Genomic DNA, 23,716 nt, shown 5'->3' with positions numbered 1-23,716 from the left:
TGGCCAATAACTAGCAGGACAGACAAGCGTGCTCATGTCAAACAAGCATGTGTATCTCCCAATAATAACAATCAACCGGGAAATCACAGACATCCCCCATCAGTTATTAGCCAACTTGATTACAGTTGCTTTATGAAAACTAATCTGGCAGAAGCTCCTGTTTAGCTAATAACTGTGCAAACCCCAAGGGTGCACAAGTATTTTTCACTGCTTGCAAGTGGCACCAATTCAAGTATAGAGATGGCAAACCACCCTTGAATGCTACAAAAATATCCAAAAAATGCAAAGCTGCTTCCCCAACCACCTATTAAAAAATAGTGAACTGTTCACTTTGGTCCAAGCAGTTTTGAATTTAGCCTGATAAGTGTACAGTAGCTATGTAAATGCTTTTATATGTTAAAACGGTATAACAAATGCACAATTAATCAATAACACAATACTTGCAAAGCTGTCATCTTTTACAGGACAGATAAAACAATAGGAGACTGAGATTTTTCAAAAGCCCACAAGAGGGCGCACACTATTTGTGAGATGCCGTGAACATTTCTACCTAAAGGTTTCAGATATCACATTTCTAAAGTAGCAAGAAATTGTATTAGACTTTTAAAAAACTGACATTTAATACAAAACTGTGTAATTATTAGACTGAACAAGATTAATAAATCAAATAAAATTTTCTTATACATATGGATTAAATATGCTGCACCTAAAGTAAAGTTAAATTATATATAAATCCTAACAATACACTTATCGTATTTGCCTTTTTATTGTGCCTTTAAAAGTGTTTTATTATACTTGTTAAATATGTGAATAAAATAACTAAAACACAAAAAAAAAAATCACAATTAATGCAGTTACCACATCTAAGGACAATATATATTACATATTATTCTGGGGTTTAGATACAATATCACTCTTTATTCTGTAAACAAAATATGAACGTACAATGTGCAAAGGTAAATCTTCCTCTTTGGGGTTTTATCTGAACTAAAAATGGTTTCTAGAATTAGCACCAAGTCTGTTTTTTTAACGATGAGTGATTTTTCAAACTGCAATATACCAGTTGAATGTAAAATACACACACACATATTTATGTATAAAATATATTATATATAATAAATACATTGGGCTTATAGAGACGATTTTGTAATATGCTTTTAATGGTATATTTAAGGCACATCCCCAGTTTAAAGACTTAAAAGATATACAACCGATCTGTAATTTAAAGAAAAGCATTGATTTAGTTACAAAAACTTTAAAACACTGTTTTTGTTTTTGTTTTTTAGCTCAGGAAATGCTTCCCTTATGTATGGCCAACCACACCAGTAGGCTTTCAAGTCATGTGTCATTTTGGGTCCATGCCAAAATAAAAAGGTTGACAAAAAAGTTTGATGAATCCAACACCTGTTTAGTTCCTGAATTCTAACTTCTCCCACAACATTGGAAACTAATCAAATTCAGCTGGAAGCTAATGTGTTATTGGGATACCATCTCACACAGTCCACCTGCTCAGAGCTGTGACAGCACATTCATTGAAGGAAGCTATTTAGTAACCTGACAAGGGAATTTGATGGAAGTTCACACACATGGGGAGCAGGAGAGCAATGCTTTGACTTTTTTTTTCCTTTAGCCACCTTCTAGAGCATGTAAATGTTTTTCAGAAGAGGTCATAACAGATATAATATCCTTACTTAAATAAAATATATAAAAAAGGAAATACAAATAAAGTAACTGGCTGATAAACTGGCTGCTTCTATCAAGATTCACAGGATGAGGTGAAATGGAACCTTAAATACAATGAAAATGACAATGATTGCAGTTTGAGAATCAATCGGCTATTGGAGCAACCATACTAGTATAACCTCTCTCCTGTTTTATCAGTCCAGTACATACTTCATTTACATTACAAAGCCCTGATTAAAGGGGACCTTTTTAACTGGTATTATGAATTTGGAGTAAATAAGTTCTACTTCTAACACTTAACTTCTAGCACACCCAGGCCCTACTCTCAAACAAAACTACTACTACCTACTCTCAAACTATTCATTTGCCACCACAGCCTGGATAACTGGGTTGGGAGGAAGTAGTGTAAAGAGTTGTACGTGTGTGTGTGTATATATATATATATATATATATATATATATATATTTATATATTTATTTATATTTATTTTGTTTTAGAAACAGCTTTGTAAGCTACAGACTCACTGTCCATTATTATTGCCCAGGAAAGTACAGTACACTCTATTTTTATTTGTTTCAACGGACTTCCTTAGCAAGGTTAGAAAATATTATGTTTATTACATGCTTGAACAGCGCTGACATCACATCAGTTTCGCCATGCATCATCTTTCCCTTCCTGTGAAGGAACATTATTTGATTATTTGCTTAACATTTCTGCAGTGAAGGCTTGCTGAGGAAACTAAAAGTGGTAACTTCCTTGAGAAGCCATAAACTGGACAATTTATTTTGGGAGAGGCAGGAACACACACCTTCAAAACATATACATCACAAAAGTACATTTATTAAGTTATATAGACTTCCTTATTGCATGTGTGTTATTCAGATACTCCAATTTATTTGTTCTTATAACATCATATCCCACATCCTTCCAGGCTTTGAGACTGCACTGTTCCAGCTACTTTGAATTAGCTAATTTTGTTTTGTTTGCTTTTTTTCTTCATTTTTTTTTTCAAGATGGGGGTTGCAAGGATTCTGGGTCCTGAGTCCAGGAAACATTTGAGGGAATTGGAGGGAGAGGAGTTCCACTGCTGCAGATAGTGTTGAACTATTTTAACTCAATGCTTTCTCAGTCATAAAGTGTAAAACTTTTAGGATTCTATCATACCAGCAGTGAAAAACTATGCAGTTGGTTGCTCCCAGGTACATAGCAAACTGCTGCCGTGCGCCCAGGAGCGGCAAACCACAATGTATAGCATTTTCACAAAGCTGTCCAAAGTTGTTTTCTAACCACCAACCTGAGCAGATTAAGTCTCCAGCAGAATGCAGACAACTGTGGGTCTGACATGGCCCTTAGGTTTTAAATTAGCAGAGTGCTTGAAAGCAGTCTGACCCAACTAACCAGTGCCTGGAAACATCCATGAACTCTTGGGATGTGATGCTTAATCTGAATTATAGTGTCAAGTAGAAAGTATAGTACCTGATATGCAAAGAAAGAATTCTCTGGTATGTAATTAGTAAAAGGTAATTAATAATTTAATGACATCATTCATTACTTTGTGACTTTTCCAATATATCTTTGTTTTGTATAATTTTTAAATACTCTAGGCATAAAAATGGTGCACAATGTGAAATGATTCTATAACAATGGACTAAGCCAAAGCCAATGCTGTGGTGTAGATTACAGAGCCACTCCTAGTTAATATCTTGTGTTGCATCTGCTGGGTTATGAGGTGTGAATCTTGAGTTATAAAGTTACAAATAATATAGATTATATTGTTTTATAAGAGTGTGAAAATATGCTGTAGACAAATGTTACAGATTTGGGTTTAGTTTTTTATTTATTACATGTATCTGAATGCCTTTAATTCTACATGTGTATTTTTTAAAATTGTATAGAATTTTTGAACTCCTTATGAAAACAGATAGGAAAAGAGAAGTAAAACATAGTCTAGTAGACTTGAAAACAAGGTGATTATACCTGTATTTTGTGCCCTTAATTAGTAGTATTAATTGCTTTTAGCACTAACAGTTTATTTTTAGGACAACCTTCTGTAGGTCTACCCCCTTTATGGTTTAAGCAGTACTAATAGAGTTTATTCCTTGTGTATCAGTACTGCTTGGACCCAAAGTTTGGTTAGTGCAAACAAAAAAAGGGCAGTACTTAGTATAACTCTTTTGTTTTCTCACCTGCAGATATGTCTAGTATTATATTCCTTCTGTCCATTAATAGTAAGCATTAAAACACGGCTGGCAGCCAGCTCATCCGGGATTTCTGACATTCTATCTTAATGTCTCAGGGACAATAGCTTACTCAGTTCTGACTAACAAAACAGTGGGGATTCCCGTTGCAAATATAGCTAAGGAAAAACAAATGTTGAACCAAAATAAATAATCAGAACAAGAGAGACAATATCCTATTCCTAATATGGAAAATGTAGTTCATGTATTGCTGTAGCATCAGCATTACCATATAGCAGAAAAACTGAAAAACTTTGAAACCATTGCCTGTAAATGTTAGAAAGAACATTTTAGGCAAAAAGGTTTTTTGCTTAAAAAAAAAAAAAGAAAAAAAGAATGAAGCTCTTAGTCAAACCTATATATATGGCGAAGTTAATTTATCCCACTTCCATCTTTCTCTTTTTGATGAGATTTCACATGCATTGGTGCTTGGTAAATCTATCAACATAATGGTGCTCATATAAACTTTGTGTCATGGTGCTTTTCCCTTTAGTGTGTTTGTCCTGCTACTATTCAACTGCACTGGTATAGGCAGCAAGTGGATTAAATGCTCATGGTGAAAAATGTACAAATACCATGGTTGCAGTTTAATCCAATTACAAGTATTACATGATGGTATGAAAAAGTGCATTATTATTATTATTATTATTATTAATATTATTATTAATAATAATAATAATAATAATAAACAGGATTTATATAGCACCAACATATTGCTGTACATTAAATAGGGGTTGCAAATGACAGACAAATACAGAGAGTAACACAGAAGGAAAGGACCCTGCCCCGAAGAGCTTACAATCAGTGCATGAGAACTTTACACTGTTAGGATTGACATGGGTAATAAAACACATGGGAAAGTGTTTTGTAAAAGAAGGAAACTTATTTCAAGGGGTTTGGGAACTGCACAAGTCCATTTAATTATAAAGACATTTAGCTGTTCTTTCGTGAAATGTCATCCATGTCATTACTCCAGGCACTTTTCAAATACATTGCTCTCTGTGGGTGTTAATGTCCTCATACAAGCTTCTTTTGCTAACAATAAGCCATGAAGATGTATAGTTGTAACATGTGTATTCCAGGTGCTATGTGATGAGCAGTCCTTCTCCGACATGAATTTTGTGTTAAAAACACTACTGAAATAAAATTGTATTTCTGCTGTAATGAAATAGCTTTTTTTCATATTCCATATTCATTTATTATTTAATGTTATCATATAAAGGCTGCACAGGGAGTGATTTTGAAGACTCGCTACTTGATACTATTTTCACCTTTTTCACTTAGCTTAGCTCTTTCTTAGCTTTGGCAAAGAACAGTGATGTCACTTACCTAGTTGTGATGTTAGATCAATAAGTGACTAAACTACAAATCTTGTGACAGACATAAGTTTATTTAGAGCAAAGGATATCTTTTAGCTGTTTACTTGGGAGTCTCATTTATCATTGTAACATGTGTTTCTATTTTTCCTTTCTGTTTGTAGGTGACTATAATTTCAACTGACATAAAATGCATATGATTGTAAATTATCCATAAACAGAAAGTGCAGTACTGTTATTATATTTGCAATTATTTTTGTCCTATGAACAATGGTGAAATGATCTTAGTTCTGAGGAAGCTTACAGAAAACAGGGGCTTTGGGGCTTCTGGTTTTCTATTAACTGGACGCTCTTAGCCTGGGCTGCTCAAATTCCAAGAGACTGCTAGCCAATACGGCTGGCATCAAACATTTCAATTTTTTATATCACAAAGTGTTGTTTCTGACATTGCTTATCTAATTCTAATTTAACCTTTTGTTTCAGCTAAATAATTTTCAGGTGCATAAAAAGGGTAAAATAAGGAAATAACTTTCGTTTACCAAACTCTTTACTAACCCTTTAAAGCCTTAACACTCAATAAGACCTTAATATTTAATAAATTGTTTCTATCAAAACACCCTGGGATAAATGGGTTATTAGTTTGTCCCTTAACATTACCAATAAAACATACATTTAACCCTTAACCTAATTTAATCCTGACCTAAACTTAAACTGACCTCTTACTCTGAACCCATATTACATAAATTCGTGCAGCAGAAGTAGTTTTCAGTGCAGGACTCACGGCTTTAAGGAAACAAGTATAAAACTGCAGCTCTCCTGAATTAAAGAAAAAAACAAAGTATGCCATACACTGCAGCTAACCCTTACACTTTTACCTAGCAAATGCTACAAGCCCATGAATGTCCTGCGTCATACTTGCAAAGTATACCAAACACCCAAACTAACCAATTGATTTTCCCTTAGGCTACACTAATCCTCTACCTAAACACTAACCCATATTCAATCCCTGCCAGCAAGAATCTTCCCAATGCTTCAGTTATCCCATCAAATATCTGAAGCTCCTATGTTGAGAACATGCAGGTTGCAAAGTGAAATTATGTAGCACCAAGATCCTGCCATTAGAAATAACTGCTTTGCCTAATCTAATTCTCCCTTAATTAACCACTAATATATTAATAAATATATAAATGGTCCATATAGAGAACTCTCTTCCCAACTATTAACTTTAAAATGATACAAAGAACAGGAGGGCGCTCTTTGCGTCTGGAGGAAAAGAAGTTTAAGCTCTGGATAAGGAAGGGATTCTTCACTGTAAGGTCTGTGAAAATGTGGAATCGGCTCCCTCAGGAAGTAGTTTCAGCAACTACTGGGTTGTGAGCCCCCGTTGAGGGACAGTTACTGACATGACTATGACTTTGTAAATCCTCAAACTTTGAAAACAACTCCTCTTATGTCGTCTGCATTTATACAGCCAAAATTCAACATCACGCAGGCAGGAAAGATGCCCAGCCATTGAATATGGTAGGATCGTGACACTCGCCCTCAGCAATCTTATGTCAATGTTAGATGAAAGTTTTTCCAGACAGCAGTTTCACACCTGTTACCCAGGCAGAAGAGTATTATCTAATGCTGAAATGTGTAACATGATCAAAGCGTTTCCCAATGACCTCCAAACTGGATGAACCTTTTAAGCCAATAAAATTCCACAATGTGTATTGATCTTTGCATTCTTAGTGTGGGAAACACTCTGATCCCATCACACCTACAGTGTTTTTGGGAGATGTAATATGACAGAATCACTAGTAAAAGTTTTATGGTAAAAGAAATTCTATATGATCTATTTATTAAGCAGGGAATCTGACATTCACTGAAACATCCACTGGTGAAAAATCAATTACTGCTATTGAAACACTTGGACCTGGAAACTCTGCACCAAGGAATATTTTAGTTATTGTCAGATTCACTTCTTCTTGCACATCCCTCCACATGACTTGTGGCTGCATATGTGGCCCTTTGAAGTTGGAAACAACATTTCTAGGGTACTTTATGCTGGCTGCTGCAAATCTTATGCAACTGAGAATAAAAATGAGAATATAATCCCTTATAGAATTTTCGCAAATAGTGATAGTTATTCCTGACTGTTTAAAAATTCTTTAACAGGAAATACCAGATAAAGTAACGTTGAAGATTGCAAAACATAACTTGTTAAATAATTAAAAATGTGAAAGAGAATAATATTTTTTTAGATTGTATTCCATTAAACAATGTATGGAATGAAATCATCACCGAAATTAAAAAACAAATGGAAGATTGGATTACATGTGATAAGAAGCAGTGATTTACCAGAAGCGCGTTGTTTGCATTGGAAGAACAAGGGTATATTGGTTTCCTGGGGGCTGTCCAAGTAAGGTGCTTTGAAGTGGTTCAGCAGTTGCAGTCTTTTGTGATGATGGGTTAAAGTGCATGTAGATCTAAAGTAGGCTATTTCCTGTAAGAAGCTGAAAACATTCATGGATCCAAGTTCGCTTCAGTGGAAAAGCTTAACATTGTAATGCTATTTACTGGGAAATATCATACCCCTTGGTCACAGCCATTAATATCATCTTCTCACATGCTTGAAAGTGTTTTATGTGATTTGACTTTAAAGGATTTTGATTTTTTTATCACACCTACTTTTTCACACTTCTGACATTAAAAAAAAAAGCAATGATTCACTTCTGTTTTCCAGATGAGTATTAAAAGACGGCGTGTAAAAATTTTTTAGTATCGCACCTGGTCCTTGTTATCTATATGAATAATAGCATTATATTGTAAACCCATATCGGCAATTACCAAAGGTTAAACTGACAAAGAATAACACATATAATACCTTTATAGGAAAATCACAGAGATTCGTTGATTCCAAATGAAAAATTGTTGTATTTAAGTTTGGGGTATTTAAAAGGACACTTTGAGGTGTAAAATAGTGTAATGTCATCCATAGCAGTATAGAAAAATCTTTAATTATTCATGGTATCAGAAGTGCCTATAGAGAATCGTGTAAGAAGACTGCAGTGCCATATGAAAAAGGTTATCAACAGCAGTACTTTTAGATGTGATGGCTCATGGATAATTCTTCTGAATTAACGCTAGTAAATTGATGCACAGTTAAGGTAGGGCAAGCAGCACTTTCTTTTATATAGCTCCCTCTTTCTTTTTGCTTTGTTTTTCTGCACCAAATCCCCTTTTTCAAGAATGTATTTTTTCCCCTTCTTAGTCTTTTTGCTCTAAAATTGGAACATCTCAAAGTCTGGAAATTTAGGATGGTTTGCCATGCTGCGGTTCCATTTTCCATTGTAGATACCAACTGAAGACTGGAAGCCTATGATCCGTACTGTAAAAAATTGATATTTATTTCATTGCTGGCCACCTTGGTTCTCCAAAGTTTCTAAACACTCTCCTAGCTATTGACATGTTGTGTTTCCATATCTTTGTCACATATGATTAATGAGTGCTGCAAGATTAAGTCTTTGCAGACGTTTGCCAAACAAATACAGAATATTTCTTTCAAATGTAAAGGATCCAGCCACAGAGGGAGAAGTGCAGTGGACCCAAATTTACAAGAAAATCTGTGTTCAATGAAATCCTGCCCTGAAAAATAATATGAGGATAGACATTGCTGATTTATGGATTTTTGGTTGACTCTGATTTTAGTTGTTTTTAAGACACTGACTAGAAAGTCAGAATGAAATAAGAACATCTAATCTGCACTCGTAACTCTTTAGTGGCTAAGTACCAAAACCTCTGGATCTGTATGACAGTCAGGAGACAAAGAGGCCAGTGGTATCCTTCATACTTCCTTAGTACAGTATTAAAGCTCTTATACTAATATACCCATTTTGGACCAAAACACCTTTTACATTTTCACTGTGGATTATTTGTCAATACCTGTGTAGTTAGTTAAAATAACAAAGTGATACACACTGTACATTGCTTTTTAAGGACAAACTAGGTTTTATGTGAAATATCTAAAGTTTTTTTTTTTTTATTATATTATACTTTTATTTATTATTTTATTTCTGCAAATTTGACTCTTGCGAATCTTTAAAAAGATTATATGAGACACTCATTTTCTTTTGCCGTGCTCACATGCACCAAATTTTGCTGGAAGGAATCCATTTGCAGTGTACACCTTGTATGTACAGGATCGCGTAATCTTGTGCACTGTGCCCATTGAAGCCTACAGTCTTATACTGACGTAAAGTCTTAGGAGATGTTCATAGGAGGTAGCAGAGCATTTTTTCCAGACTTTTTTTTTTTTTACATGATGATTTATATATATATTGTAAATTTAATAGTAATCCCATTTACCGGTACGTCGTAACAGTATCCATCATAGGTGTGGACTTGCTGCACTAGTCAATATATTGAAGCGGGACAAAATAAATATCCCATAATTTGTGGCTATGAGTGTGTGTTTTTGTCTTTGCTTTCAACCATATGTGCATTGCATGAACACTGTCTGTAATAAACTGTTGTTACCAATAACCCAAAGTTGAAGATCATTATAAGAGATGTATTTTAATATTTGCCAAAATGAACTAAGCCTCTGTAAATAAAAGCAAATGTAGGGAGATCTCTTTTCATTTCCATTTCAAACTTAATAATGAATTTTGTGCGGGGTGATAGATGGTCAGTTTTCACTAGACAAATTCTTATTTCTGCCCTTGTCTTAAAAGTATTACTAGAAAAAAATGAATTCAGGGAATGCCAGCTGGGCCACCCACTATCACGTGTGGTGACCGTTAGGAGAAAGCTATAGCTTTCATGTGTTAAGTATTTACTCCAAAGGCTGCATAGAAAGGGTACTCAGACTGATGTGGTGCCAAAAAAGCAGGATTATGTCTTTAGAGAAGGTTGCTGAACATATCGAGAATATTGCTTTCAGCTGAATAAGATCGAGCCACTGATCAAAAGAATACTTATTAACCAGGCCAAGAGTGGGTAAGTGGATCCAAAACTCCAACGTACATTGTTTTTAATCATTAAGAGGTATTTTATTTACATAATTTCCTAAATATCAAAGGTTTGGCAGACAAATCATATTAGGCAACCAATTTCATTGTAGTTGCAAGTTACAAGTCATTAGGGAAAATGAATGATCTGTTAAGCAGGGTAATTATATTAAACTACAAAAATGTTTCAATAACTAATTGCTAATCACAAAATTGCCTTTTTTTTGTTCTAGACAAGTATTGGACTGTTTAAGCCTTGGAAAGATTTATGCTTGTCAGAGAAATTCTGTAATGCAGTGCAGAGGGCAATACAAATGTGGAAAGTGCAGCAACCACTGCAAAGCCACTGATCAATGTATATGGATCACAGAAATCGTACAGGGTTCTAGGATTACTGTTCTGCACATATTCTTTAAATTTAACAGGGCATTTTTTTAAAGGACAATGAGGCTGGTTTACTAAAGGAGTTTAGGTTTGATACTTAGCAAAGAAAATTGTCATTCTGCACGGGACTTTAGCCATCCAACCATGTTCAAGCAATTTTTTTACAGTTTCTTGCACTTGATTGGGCATGCATGGCCATATGGACAAATAAAAAACCCACAGCAGTTTGATAATTATTAAACTATGACTATATAGCAAAAATGTAATAAATGAAAATCATCAGTCAACAACAAGGGTACATTTATTTTTTTAATTACTACTTTTATACAACCAGTTTTCATGTCAAAGAATGCTAGTAAGCATAACGGCATTTACAGAAAAAAATTGCAAGGAATGAAAATCATTCTTTCTTGTTCATTTCTTTGAATCATTTAAAAATCATTACAAATATACTATAAAAATCTCATCCGCATTACAAATTGTATATTAAAATAATTATATTTACTTTCTTCTACTCTGTTGCTTCTAGTTTTAACAAATTAATTAATGCTTTTTAAAAAAATTCTGAGATCTGAAATCTTAAAATGTATAAGGGCTCCCACATAAGTTTGATTAAATAAACGTATCCTGAATGAGGATATAAAATCATTTTGCTTTTCTAAGAGCCATAATAATTGACACCAAGTTGACTCAATAAATGAATAAATTATGTTCAAAGAGTAAAATGTATGTTCACTTAGTTTAGTAAATAAGCTTTTTTTGCTCAAGATTGATGGTTGCACTGAACTAAGTTTTAGCCCATACACCTGGCTAAGGGAACATTAGCTCTGTACAGATGTAAGTTTTGCCACCCAAGCTGTCATTTGAAATAACCACTAATACATGTTTAGACAACAGTAATTTAGCTGTACAGGATTTAAAGATGATTTATTTATCTGAAAATATTTAAAGATATGACGTTGCAATGTTTATATTCTTGCTGTTCTTAAAACTCAGTTCACACTAGGATTAGTAGGATACACTAGGATTATTTTCAAAAAGCAACATTTTTATAGCTTTTATTTCGCAAATTTACGTTTTGCAGCAAAGCTAAAGGTACTTATTCCTATATACAAAGAAAGTAAATTGATTTGCTGTTGAATAAAACAGAGTTGCAATCTCAATAAAACAACCTGAAAAGTAAAAACAAAACAAAAATGATGTAACTTCTTCTACCTCTTTTCCTCCTTAACTATTTTTTACTTTTAATATTTTGTTTGGTTTGTTTTTTTGGAATATTTTATGTTTTCTAACTACTTATTGTTAATTTTTAGGTTGTTTGTGTTTTTTAGTGTTGCATTAACAAAAAATGCAAATAAAAAAAGAATCAATATTTTATCTCAATAATCAATCAACAATCTCTAAATAACTTTGCAGAAATGTAAAACCTGCTCTGCACTATTTAGGGTATACAGGTTGTGTGATGTAAAATGGTTTTAATTAAATTTTATAGTAATATTAGTAATATAGTAAAAGTTACAGTAGGGGTTCCCTGAAGATCTTAAAGGTATGTAACTGCCATTGTTGGGTAATTTTTAAAGCTACTTGGTCAAGAAAATTAGGTTTATTAGGTGTCCTTTTGTTTTGGAGCAATTAAGGCTATTTGTACAAATATCATCTCATTGAGATTCCAGCTGGGTTTCTCTAAACTAGGGCTTCATGCGGCAATTTGGTTAACTCGACAACTTGCCAATTCAATCCCAGCTTGAGGAAGCCCATACATTGAATGCATACCTCTTTTTGTTATAACTGACCTAATGAGGAAGTAAAAGAATAGCACAAAATATGATAACATATATGTAATACATACATATATACATAATATGAATTTTTACTACTATCATTTAACCTCCATTGTTGTAGGGTATGGAGATTCTAAGCTAGATGTACCCTTTAAATGCAACCATTTAAATGAAAATAATACTATTTGTATGAATAACCTTTTTTACCAGAAATGTGCCTAGTTGAGATGTTGAAATACATGATGGTTGCATATGTGTGTCTATACCTTCTGTCATCATAGACACTTAGACTGGCGGATCTCATATGTGGCCGAATCATCGAGGGGAAAGGTGTTCATATAAAATGAAATGACTGCCCGCATAGTAGCATTTACATGATTTGTAGTCAAGCTTGACCGAAAAATAGAGTGCAGCACCCAGGTGCACTGAAGCAGTCATCTTCAGTTCATTCTTGAAGGGTATTTTTCTTGCTAATTTCCTCTCCCTTTAAATTTCACAGCATGAGAAATATTGCTTTTTTTTTCATTTCCTTTGAGGTTCAGACCTGTTCCTTGTTTTTACTTTGAAGATTGCCCTTTACCAATGCTGTACTACATGGCAAGAGCAATCAAGTTGTGTTGGTCTAGAACTGTCATAAATAATGCTGTTGGAGGTTGGTAGGGAAAACAGTAGTGATCTTAGTGCCACATGTGCAGCTGTAAATAATATAACACCGTATTTTCTCTGTTCGACTTCCTGGATTATGTGCTTTACAGGGATACAATAGTGATCAAACATTTTATATTACTGAATTTACTTAGCACCTTATGCATTTTTTATAAGTACACATTAAAAATACAGTAAAACTAAAAGTAAATCAAGAAATAAAAGCTCTGGCTAAAGTACTCTTGGATGTTTAAGCCGAGACAAACGATAAATTGATTGCTGGATTACTGCAAAAACTGTGAAGCACAATGTTACTATAAAAAATGTTTTATGCAGGTCAGGTATCTTCTGTGCAGCATACCTAAACCATCTTTTTTATTTATTTATTTTAAATTAAAAATGCTCTGTTTTTCTCAAAACCTTCTTAGGTCCTGTTTTTAAAAATATTTTTAATGCCACTTTATGAAAGTGCATAACACTTGTATGCATTTCAATGCATTTATGCAGGGATTTTCAAGCATCTGATCGCATTATAAATCAAGTGATTTACATCCGAAAAAGCTAAAGATATCTAAAAAAAAAAAAAGACTGATCATTAAATGCTTGGTTGGACGATCAAAAATGTGATCCTCAAAAATGTGTACTAGAACATTACGTTGAATGGAGATCTCACACTAGATTGTTTTGGGGGCATTTAAACATTGGAATAAATATTAGAAATTTTGGTATTAAACGTTAGAAGAATATCTATGTAAACAAAGCCTTTCTTTTTTTTTCAAATGCTTTAATACTATACAATTGATGTTAGTTATTTAGTGGCCATGTCTAGCAAAAGTCAGCTTTTTCTATGAAACACCACAAACTTTTTCCCTTTATGAGAAATGGTGATAGTGGTGATAGATGAGTATCCTGCACATCATCTCAAAGTGTAGGCCTTAGATAAGAGGTAGATAAGCTACAATTGCAATGTTTGCCTGCAGTTTAGTGGCTGTCACAGTTGTGGCACCAGCAATAAACAAGAGTGGCAGGATTCGGCTCATCCAACTTAAGCAGGACAAGCTGCCATGATTTATAAAGGGGCAGCCTGCCACTCTTAATCCTGCCAGCCCTCGTCTTACTTGCTTTAGGAGGTAAACAGGTAACTACTGGGATTTCCAGAAAGGGTAGGTGTGCAACATTTCCATTTAACATTTTTGGCTACTTTATAAGAAAGTTTATACAATGCAGATGACCTATTGATTGAAGACCGATTTCTCTGTATGTAATGCAATGAGCAATGCAAATGCATTGAGTTTTACCGTGCTATACCGTACTCATGGTCTGGAATTTATAAATATTTTAATCATGTATTTTTTTAAGTCTGAAGCCTGGCCAAAGTTCTACTTTAAGGGTAGAAACCAGGAAAACAGTTACAAAACACTGGAAGCTGTGGTGTTTAGTATAATCATATTTGCTTTTACTATGACATCTTAACGCCACAGTACATTTTTGGCCTAAACTAGGTTGTTTGGTTTGAATGCAAGGCATTCAGTTCTATTTTATGTAACAAAAAGTATTCAGGCTTATAAAAAACAAACTCGCCATACAAAAAAATTTTCTAGTTTCTATAAATTGGCTTTCTAAAAGGGCATAGATAGCCAATGCTTAATTTTCTGAAATGCCTAAAGCTTTAAAAAGGAAAAGGTGTGGGCATCTGTAATAGCCCTGGATTAGGTATGCCTTTTAATAACAGACCTTAAAGGGCAGTCTACAAAACCTACTGCATCTCTGTCTTTTTTTTATTATTCTGTTTATTTGCACTGGCTAAATTTGGATATTTTTTCTTGGAAGTGCTTTCTCAGTGTACGCCATCACAGCTGTATTTGGACCAGGAGCTCAAGCCAGTTGGGATACTTCCCAGGACTGTGGTTGCTCAAGTGGGGTAGATGGCAAAGAAAAAGTGCAGAAAAGGTCAAAATTTTATATTTGGAAACCGAAAAATATTTTTGTTTCTACTGAAGACTTAAAGGATTTTGTTTGTATAATTATGTCAAGGGTCACTTTAGAGATTACCCTGAAATGCAATTTGTTTGAATGGGTGACACTCATCCTTTGCAGAAATGTCAGAAAAACAAAACAATTTATTAAAATAACCCATTTGAGGAGTTGGGCAACTTAAGCAGCTGAATTTCTTTGCAGATTTTGACATTTTAAAAAGTGTCAAGCTGTGGATGTAACTTCAGCAGTCTATACCACCATGTATGTAGGCTTAGTTAAAATTGTACTGATTGTGAATTTAAACCATTTGTTTTAGACATATATCCTTAGACCTATTACCCTCAAAGAGGTTGTTATATATATTTTGTAAATGTAGAATGCCATTATAATTTTAAATATAAATGTGGTCAGTAGATGGTAAATTTCCTGCAGGGGTTTACTGGCATAAGGAAGCGGAAACCATGCAGTAACCCCATTCCATACCCTTAAGTTGACATTACAATAATAATTTGAAATGATTCACCAAACATACACTATATTTTTTATTATATTTGACAAGCAAGCAGTAACAATAGGAACTTAAGTGGTTAAGCTGTAGAAATTCTTTTCTGCAACCTTTACTTTTAACTTGCATGCATTTTGTGCTTGTTATTACAGATCACATACAGCGGTACTGCAATGAAATAAAATATTAAAGTAAAACTTCTGATGCCTTCACATAAAAAAAAAATCCTGACTTTTTACAATATACAGCAACAGTATACATTTTTAGATAAGCTCCACAATTTGTAATAAAAAACAGTCATTTAGCTCTAGTACAGTGACTGTGCCTAGGCCGAGATATTAGAAAACTACTGTGGGCAGGAGGAAGCATTTTATAAATCTCTTTACCCCAGAGATGGGACTGCAGTTTTGTGTGTGGCAGCCAGAGACTAATCTGTGTCTGTGTACAAGTAGTACAGGAATAAGGTGCTCCATCTTTCTGAATAGAAATGCAGATTGTTGGTGGTTGTAAAATAATCTGATAAATTCCAGTAAAGATTATATCTACATATTAGTAAGAACGTAACCTGAAAAGTATCTGATTCTGGGCCTATGTTAAGACTTGATACATTAATGAAATGTGTAGATTGGGAGTAAAACTCAGCCCTGACCTGTAGTGCCCCTTTAATATAGAGGTCCCTTTTAGAATAGAAAGGGTTAGAGCAATCAACATGAGTAATCAATGATCCATGTATAGTGTTAGACAAATCCTGGGCAAATGCCCAAACTGCCTGATTTTGTTGAAAGAGACCTCACAAAAAAAAAATGAATTAAATTGGTAGCAGATACCATTTGCATGCATATCAATGCAAAAGAATAGGAAATAAAATGTCAGCCCTGACAAGATATCTGGACTTAGCTTATCTATTTAAGGTTCAATTTTCTACATCTCACGGAAGTCAATGGTTTGGATGTTATGGCCTGCAGTCAAACATGTAAAGCCACATTCCAGCGTATTTCTGGTTAAGGAGCCATATACTTTTGCATTAATTTCAACCACAATGAAAACCTCTTGTCCTAATGACAACCTGCATATCTTCCATACTCCTCTGCTTTTGTGGATTGTGGCTAATACAAATACAGATGATTTTAAATAATTCCTCATTCTGTTTGCTAATCCAAATTAGCAGCAAATTGAGATATTACTTTGCATCTTTTCACTTTCTTCTGTTGGAGCTGGCTATATCTCACATCTCACATGCTGTACGTGATGCATGTGGTTTCACGAATCTCACCCACTTGTGCCATAAATCACGCTAGCAACATTTAGCAAATACAGTACCACTTACAGCACCTGAAAAAACAGAAAGAGCTTGCACTTCTTCCAAATACATGGTGTTAATGAACAAACTCCAGACCTCACAAATAGTAAAACCCTTCCAGCACACAAGAAACATTCATACATTTTCTCCATTTATCCTTAAAGAAATAGCAGGTTCCTTGCTATAATAAAATAGACCCTGTCATCTCATCACATTTTATTTTTTTATAAATGTTACATAAAAAAATAAGTATTTATATACCTACCTGGCCTGCTGCCTGCCTGTTCTCCTTTGCAGTCTGAAGCAATTGTTGCATGAAAAATGTGCAGCATCTGACACTTTAAAGAGTGCCAGATGGTGATTACTATTTTGTTGTTCCTCAACCAGTCAATATAGCAATACAGGATGCAATAGTGATGCAGGGGCATGCAGAACGAAGCACTAAGAAAGTTGGGGGACCAGATATCAGCCAGAGATAAGTACTAAAATACCTGTTTTCTATGAAAAACAACTGCAGGCAGTGAAAGAGGTAGGTATTAAAGTTCCTGTTTTTCATCCAGCATTCCCTTTTGTTGTTGAAGCCGTTGAAAGATTTTATTCTAGAAGAGTTAGGAGTAATCAAAAAGCACATTTTACCCAGTTGTAGGTCATTTTTCATTCACAAGTCTTGTCTAAGGTTACATTCCACAAGTTTAATACATATTTAATTCAGACCTTGGAGTATAAACTATTCATCTACAAATATACAAATGTGGATAAAGGGTGTATTTTTAGTACATATACGTTTTAAAGTGTTATTGTAAATATAAAAGTCATTTTCAAGAAACCAATTCAATTTTGATTACCATATTTTTATAGTCAGCTGTACGTTCTTCGAGTGGTCATCCTAGTACAGTAGAACCTTGGTTATCCGGCACCCACGGGGAGTGGCCAATTCTGAAAAATCGTAGTTTCTGGTTAACTTGTCCCCATTTACCTCGAGTGCTGAATAGTTCAATGGCTGCAGCCCTAGAGGAGCCATGGTATGTGTTCTTGGATGCAGAACATATGCCACAGTTCCGCTAGGGCTGCAGGAGCTTCTTAGTTTCATATAACCAGGGTTCTACTGTATCTGGGAATTGGATAAAAGTCTATGTTTACAGAAAATCTGTAATGAGAAAAATATGAAGGCTGCCATTTCTGATTTGTTCCTGTAAAAATGTTATTTGCCTACCTTATGTCCTGCTGACCATTTGCTTCACTGTTTCCGAGTTGGTGAACAAGAGCAGTTATGCAGATTAAGATCCCTTATATGTCCACTAAATCAAACAATATTAACATAATTGTTTTCTTAAACATTGAAAAAAAAATACATTAAAATTAATAGCTGTGGTCTCTTTAAAGGCAGAGTTCATTTAAAATCTCCTGAACAAAAATAAAGTATAGATGGAAAACCCCATTATAAGACCTGCCAATTTTTGTTGAGTTCATTGCATTGAAAAACCCATTTAATCTAATGTAATTAGGTAAAAGGGGGCCCATACTCGTTGAACACCCTTTTTTTTGGCCAGCCTGGCTCAGTGCCTGCATGGTTTCGGGGGAACACATACCATTATATTTTTTGTAATAAAAAAGTGTACAGCTTTAAGACATTACAAACCTTTTATTAAGGTTATTCTTACAATTTTGCAGCAAGATTTCTATACAATACTGTAGGTATTTGTAAGAAGAATTTATGAATGAATTAAAGTGTTGCATTTAAAAGAATAATAACTGACTTGGAGCAAAAGCTATTGTTCATATTATGATCCTAATTAATTAAATGATGATGTAAATGATCCCCTATCGATATTAACATGCATTTCCCCACTGATACCTATGAAAATAACACAATGTTGCATAAAATATTGTGATTCAGCCACATGCTCTTGCAAACCTATTTTCTTAGTAGAAACAAACAGAGCCAGAATAAAGGAAAAGGGTGCCACTGGGGAGGAAGGTATTAGAGTGAATCTGCTGCTTTTCCCTGCCTGAATTAAAATTATCATATTAATGTGAATAGGCTCTGTAAGGCTGAGTTTGTGCAGCATCAGAAATGTCTTGCCAGCTTATGCCGTCAACTCTCTGCACTGCTGTTAGCTTTTGTTTGTTAGCCAAAGTTTTTCAAGTTTTTCATAGGAAAATGTAGTGTAATTTCTTATGGTATATTAAAAAGTTGCTTTATAAAAACTCTTATCGCTAATGATATGTAAAATGTCCTTGGTGAGGTTCCAGTAACATTTTGGTTTGAATATAAATCCAGCACATAAAATCCACTTTTCAGTGGTAAAGCACTGTTTTTAGCTTTGCCTAATACTATTACTTCCAGATATCTAGCTAAGTGTTCATGCCAGGACCCCAGGCTACTCCTTTGTGATTAGATCAGACCAATTGTGCAATATATTAAAACAGTAATAGAAAAGAGAAACACAGAATAAAAAATATCACTCCATTTCCCGTGCTTTGCTTTACATTAGAGAAGAAATATAAATTCAAAATGTGATGGAACACAGTTTTTCTGTCTCCTTTTTTGTAAACAGATGGTAAAACTAAGTTTGGAAGACGTACGTCTGTTCATAAAGTTACTGCTGTTTTTCATTTGGAACTAGTTTTGTATAATTATTACAGTAAAGAACCATGAGATTTACAAAGTACATTCAGACCAGCACATATGATCTTATAGCAGTCTATATAGTCTGTACTACATAGACTGCTATTCTCCTGGGATCTGTAAGATTAATAAATATAGGATGTTATGCTAAACGCTGATTGCAGGAGATAGGGCCAACTGAACTGGGAGATGGAATGAGATTTGAGAGTTTATAGTAGTACAATGTAAATCATAGATACATTTTTTTACATACTGTACCGTGATGCATTGGGGCTATTTCTGTGTAGATCTTTTATATTTACATAAAGATAATCAAACATACCAACAGTACACTAAGACAGTTCCTAAGGTGTTTCTAAATCTAACATTTTTTAGAATTTAGATTTAGATTTTTTTAGAACCCATTTGGATTTTTATTGTTGCCTTTGTTTTTGTGATTTGTTTTGTCTTTGTAATCCGTTTGACTGGAAATAGAAGTGATTGGAAAGTCAACTATTTCTCCCTAAATGTTTAAAGTGTTGCTAAACAAGAAGAGGGGCAATCTTCCAATGTGGATGCTTGATCTGGTGACTTGTCTAACTTGATCTAGTAATTTGTCTAAGAGGAAATTTTATCCATTTTGTGGAGATTTCCTTAGAGAAAAATCCGTTACTTGGGTTCCATCCCTCTGCACACATTAAAAATTGTTAAATGCCACAATATTAAATAGACAGGGAAGAAACAAAAACCCTGGCACCATTATTTATACTAATAAAGAGATGAAATCAAACTCACAGACCTAATGTAGACAAGCAAAGGAGTTAATGAGTGTCTTGTTCTACTATACCAAGTGGAACCTTTCCAAGCCTTACATTGCAGCTTTCTGTATTACCAGTCCTGATATAATACTGCCAAAATGGATTAGGAGCTGACTGCATTGGCAGCCACAGATATTTTTACTAACATAGTGTGCAATCTAAAAAGCCAACATAAACTATAGGAAATGATTCTAGTGTGTAAGAAGTCAAAGAAACTTAAGTGGAAATCTGTATTGCAATTGATTTATATCTGTTATATTCCACTTCAGCAATAAATGCCTGCTGTTACTGTTATTTCAGTAAAATAGTTTTGTGAATTACCAATACTATAGTGAGTGAGCAGTATTAAAAATGAAACAATGGATAATCTGGTTGTGATATAATTAAAACCAGCTTTTTTGTGGCAATCCACAGATTTATAGCACACAGTGCCGCTTTGGATATGTAAGAAGATGCCTAGAGAGAGCATTTTGTGTTTAAATAAATTCAAATAAATTAAAAAAAATTTTTAAAAATCTGAACATTGTAGTGCCTTTATAATACATTGTATGAGGTGTTTCAAACAGATTTCCTCTTTCTCTGAAACATATAACCTAAGCATTGTTGCTGAACGTCTTTTTTCTTTACCCATTGGCAATGACATACAGCAGTCTCAGGATGGGTAGAAAGCCATGTGGACCAACATGGACTGGACTGGTCTACTCTGCAAGAAGCATGATGGTAGCACCTAGCTTCAGGATAAACACATCCCTGAGGAATGACAAGAATGGAGTTTTTTGTTCACTGATTATGTATCAGATGTCATTTATAGGCTGAATAATATATATTTGATAGAAGTTTCTAGAAACGTTGGCAATACAGAGGTTTGCTGTGTAAAGTAATGGCAAAGCACATGATAATGTTCCAAACTTGATCACTGGGGTATTTTTTACAATGACTTTGAAAAGTTTTCAAACACTTTTCACTTTTTTCAACCTGAGCTTGAGAGGATTTGCAAAGAATGTCAAAAATTCCCTAATCCAAGTGTGCAGAGCTTGTGGCATCATACACAGAAAGACTCAAGGCTGTAATTATTGCCAAAGGTGCTTCAAGTAGGTGCTATGTAAAAGGTCTAAATACATATGTAAATGTGATATTTCCGATTTTTTCTTTTTAATACATTTACAAGAATAAAATATTAAAATGCTTTTACTCTGTTATTAGGGGTACTGAGTGCAGATTAATGATAAATATTTTTTGTAGAATCTGGGTGCAACATAACAAAACTGAAACAATTGAAGGGGGTTTGAATACTTCCTGAAGCCACTGTATATCTACCTCTCATAAATGTGTGTATTATTGCCCTATATTCTGCAACAACCAATAATTCAAAATAAAAAATCTTTGTTGTATAATACTACTGCACATATACAACATTGTTTGCATTATATAACACGGCATAGACACTCCAATATCCCTGCTATTGCCCTCATTACCCAGTAATGCCTTTCTGTTCAACTCTCCAAATTAGTTCACTTTGTTACTGGGGCATGATTTTTTTGTCCCGTCAACTACTATTTAAAAATCCAATGACACTCTTTTTATTGGCCTGTAAAGGCATCCTTCTAATGTATAAGTTAAAATAAACTAACTATGAACTAATGCAGGAAAATTTAAAACAAATTTTTGCTGATTGAGTATATATTGTGCTGCTGAGCTTACACACTGGGCATGATTTATTAAAGCTCTCAAGACTGGTTAAGATAACCTGTGTGATCCAGCAAACCTGAAATGTCAAATCATTTGCTAATATTTGGCAAATGTTTTCAATCATGGACTAGATTTACTCCAGGTCTTCTTGACCACCGAGGTTCACCCATGAGCCGATCTTCTCCAGACTTGGAGAGCTTTGATAAATCAGGCTTACTGCCTGCATAATTTACATTTCTATTCATTTACAAAATATTATTATTATCTGTTCTAGGCATATCCCTGCATAAGTGATAAAGAGTGTGAAGTGGGAAAATATTGCTACAGCCCTCATCAAGCTCCTTCCTCCTGTATGGCTTGTAGAAGAAAGAAGAAACGCTGCCACAGAGATGGCATGTGCTGTCCTGGTAATCGCTGCAACAATGGTAAGATGATTTGTATGCAAAGATATAGGATGACTCAAATACACTGTGGTCATATAAGACCAACAAACTATGTCTACAGCCAAAACATTTTTTTTTAACTTTGTATTCAGTAGGGAATGTTTGATTTTAATGATTTGCTCTAACTTCCTGCACACACAAGGAAGTGAAAGGAAAAATGGTATTAGATATTTGTTATTGGAACAAGCATTTTTTTTACTTTACTTTACTTTTTACTTTTACTCTGGGAAGAGTGATACATACAACTGGAACACAGACAGCAATAAAAACGTCACGTAGATTCACTCCCTCTTTACTCCAAAAAAAGTTCTGCCTGCAAATCTATTTTGTAATATTTACAAAAAAACAAACAAAAAAGCTTTGTTACATGCTAAAGGTCCCTCCGACCTACCCTGCAATTTAACTAAAAAAAATGTAATCTAATAGTCATACTTTTTGGACAAAACAACATGCTGTTAGAAAAAAAATCTATCACTTGGACCACATTCTTACATGTCTCCCAATCCATGCAATTCCATATTTAAAGGCTTTGCAACCTACTACAAATTGCTCATTTTGCTCATCCCTGTTGTGTGTGTGTGGGGGGTGTTAGTTTTAGGAGTGTTCAATTATATTTTATTATATACCAACTGACCTCTTTTTTTAAAATCAATTCTACAGGGTTTTAATAATTGTATTGTAATTTTTTTATAATGAGAATTTAATTTATTATTGTTTGCAAAATTCACATGCACAGCAATATTAATATAATAGCAGCATTAAAGGGATAACTGCTAAAAGAACATGAGGCTCATAATATGACTCCATGTTAGAACCCTCTATCTAAGGGCTCATATTTCAAATAATTAATTAGCTGTAAGTGGTCCAAGAAGCCAAAACCCCATGATAAAAAGAGAAACTTGACTACTTTGTGCCATATATTATTTCTTATTATACACTTCCATAAAATCTACAAATAATTTGGCAGTATAATAAAATAACATTTCCAAAGGATATCCCATTTGGTGGTACATGCTAGTGTTTCCACTCAAGAAACCATGCCAACAGATTATTGCTGCCGAATACTACAATGAAAGCAGACACAAGCGTATCAGTTTCAATGGAAATTGCACTGGACTTTGTTATAAGTGTTCTGGCAATGTCAAGTCCAATTTAGATGATGAAGTGTTTTCACAGCTTTTTAAATGCAGTAATTCCTTTATGAATGTAAAGGTATTGCATATGTATTTGGCCTGCACCAGCACCAATCAGGCCTGTTCTCCTATTCCCTTTTTTCTAGTTATACAATGTACAATAGCATAAAAGTGACTCCATATTTTTGTACAGCTGTGACTGT

The 23,716-nt window shown here is 34.2% G+C and overlaps 1 protein-coding gene across 1 annotated transcript in view; it reads left to right on the top strand.

Moving 5' to 3' along the window:
* The window catches only part of DKK2 (dickkopf WNT signaling pathway inhibitor 2), a 41,829-nt gene that overhangs the window by 11,744 nt on the left and 6,369 nt on the right, over positions 1–23,716 (top strand). The window contains exon 2 of the mRNA XM_072405680.1: positions 22,212–22,362. Coding sequence (XP_072261781.1) covers positions 22,212–22,362 — 151 coding nt within the window. The remainder of the gene's footprint in view (positions 1–22,211; positions 22,363–23,716) is intronic.

This window comes from Pyxicephalus adspersus, chromosome 3 (assembly GCF_032062135.1).
Source record: "Pyxicephalus adspersus chromosome 3, UCB_Pads_2.0, whole genome shotgun sequence".
In the NCBI taxonomy this organism is placed as follows: domain Eukaryota; kingdom Metazoa; phylum Chordata; class Amphibia; order Anura; family Pyxicephalidae; genus Pyxicephalus; species Pyxicephalus adspersus.
The sequence above is the reverse complement of the archived record's forward strand: the minus strand, read 5'-3'. Positions and strand labels throughout refer to the sequence as shown.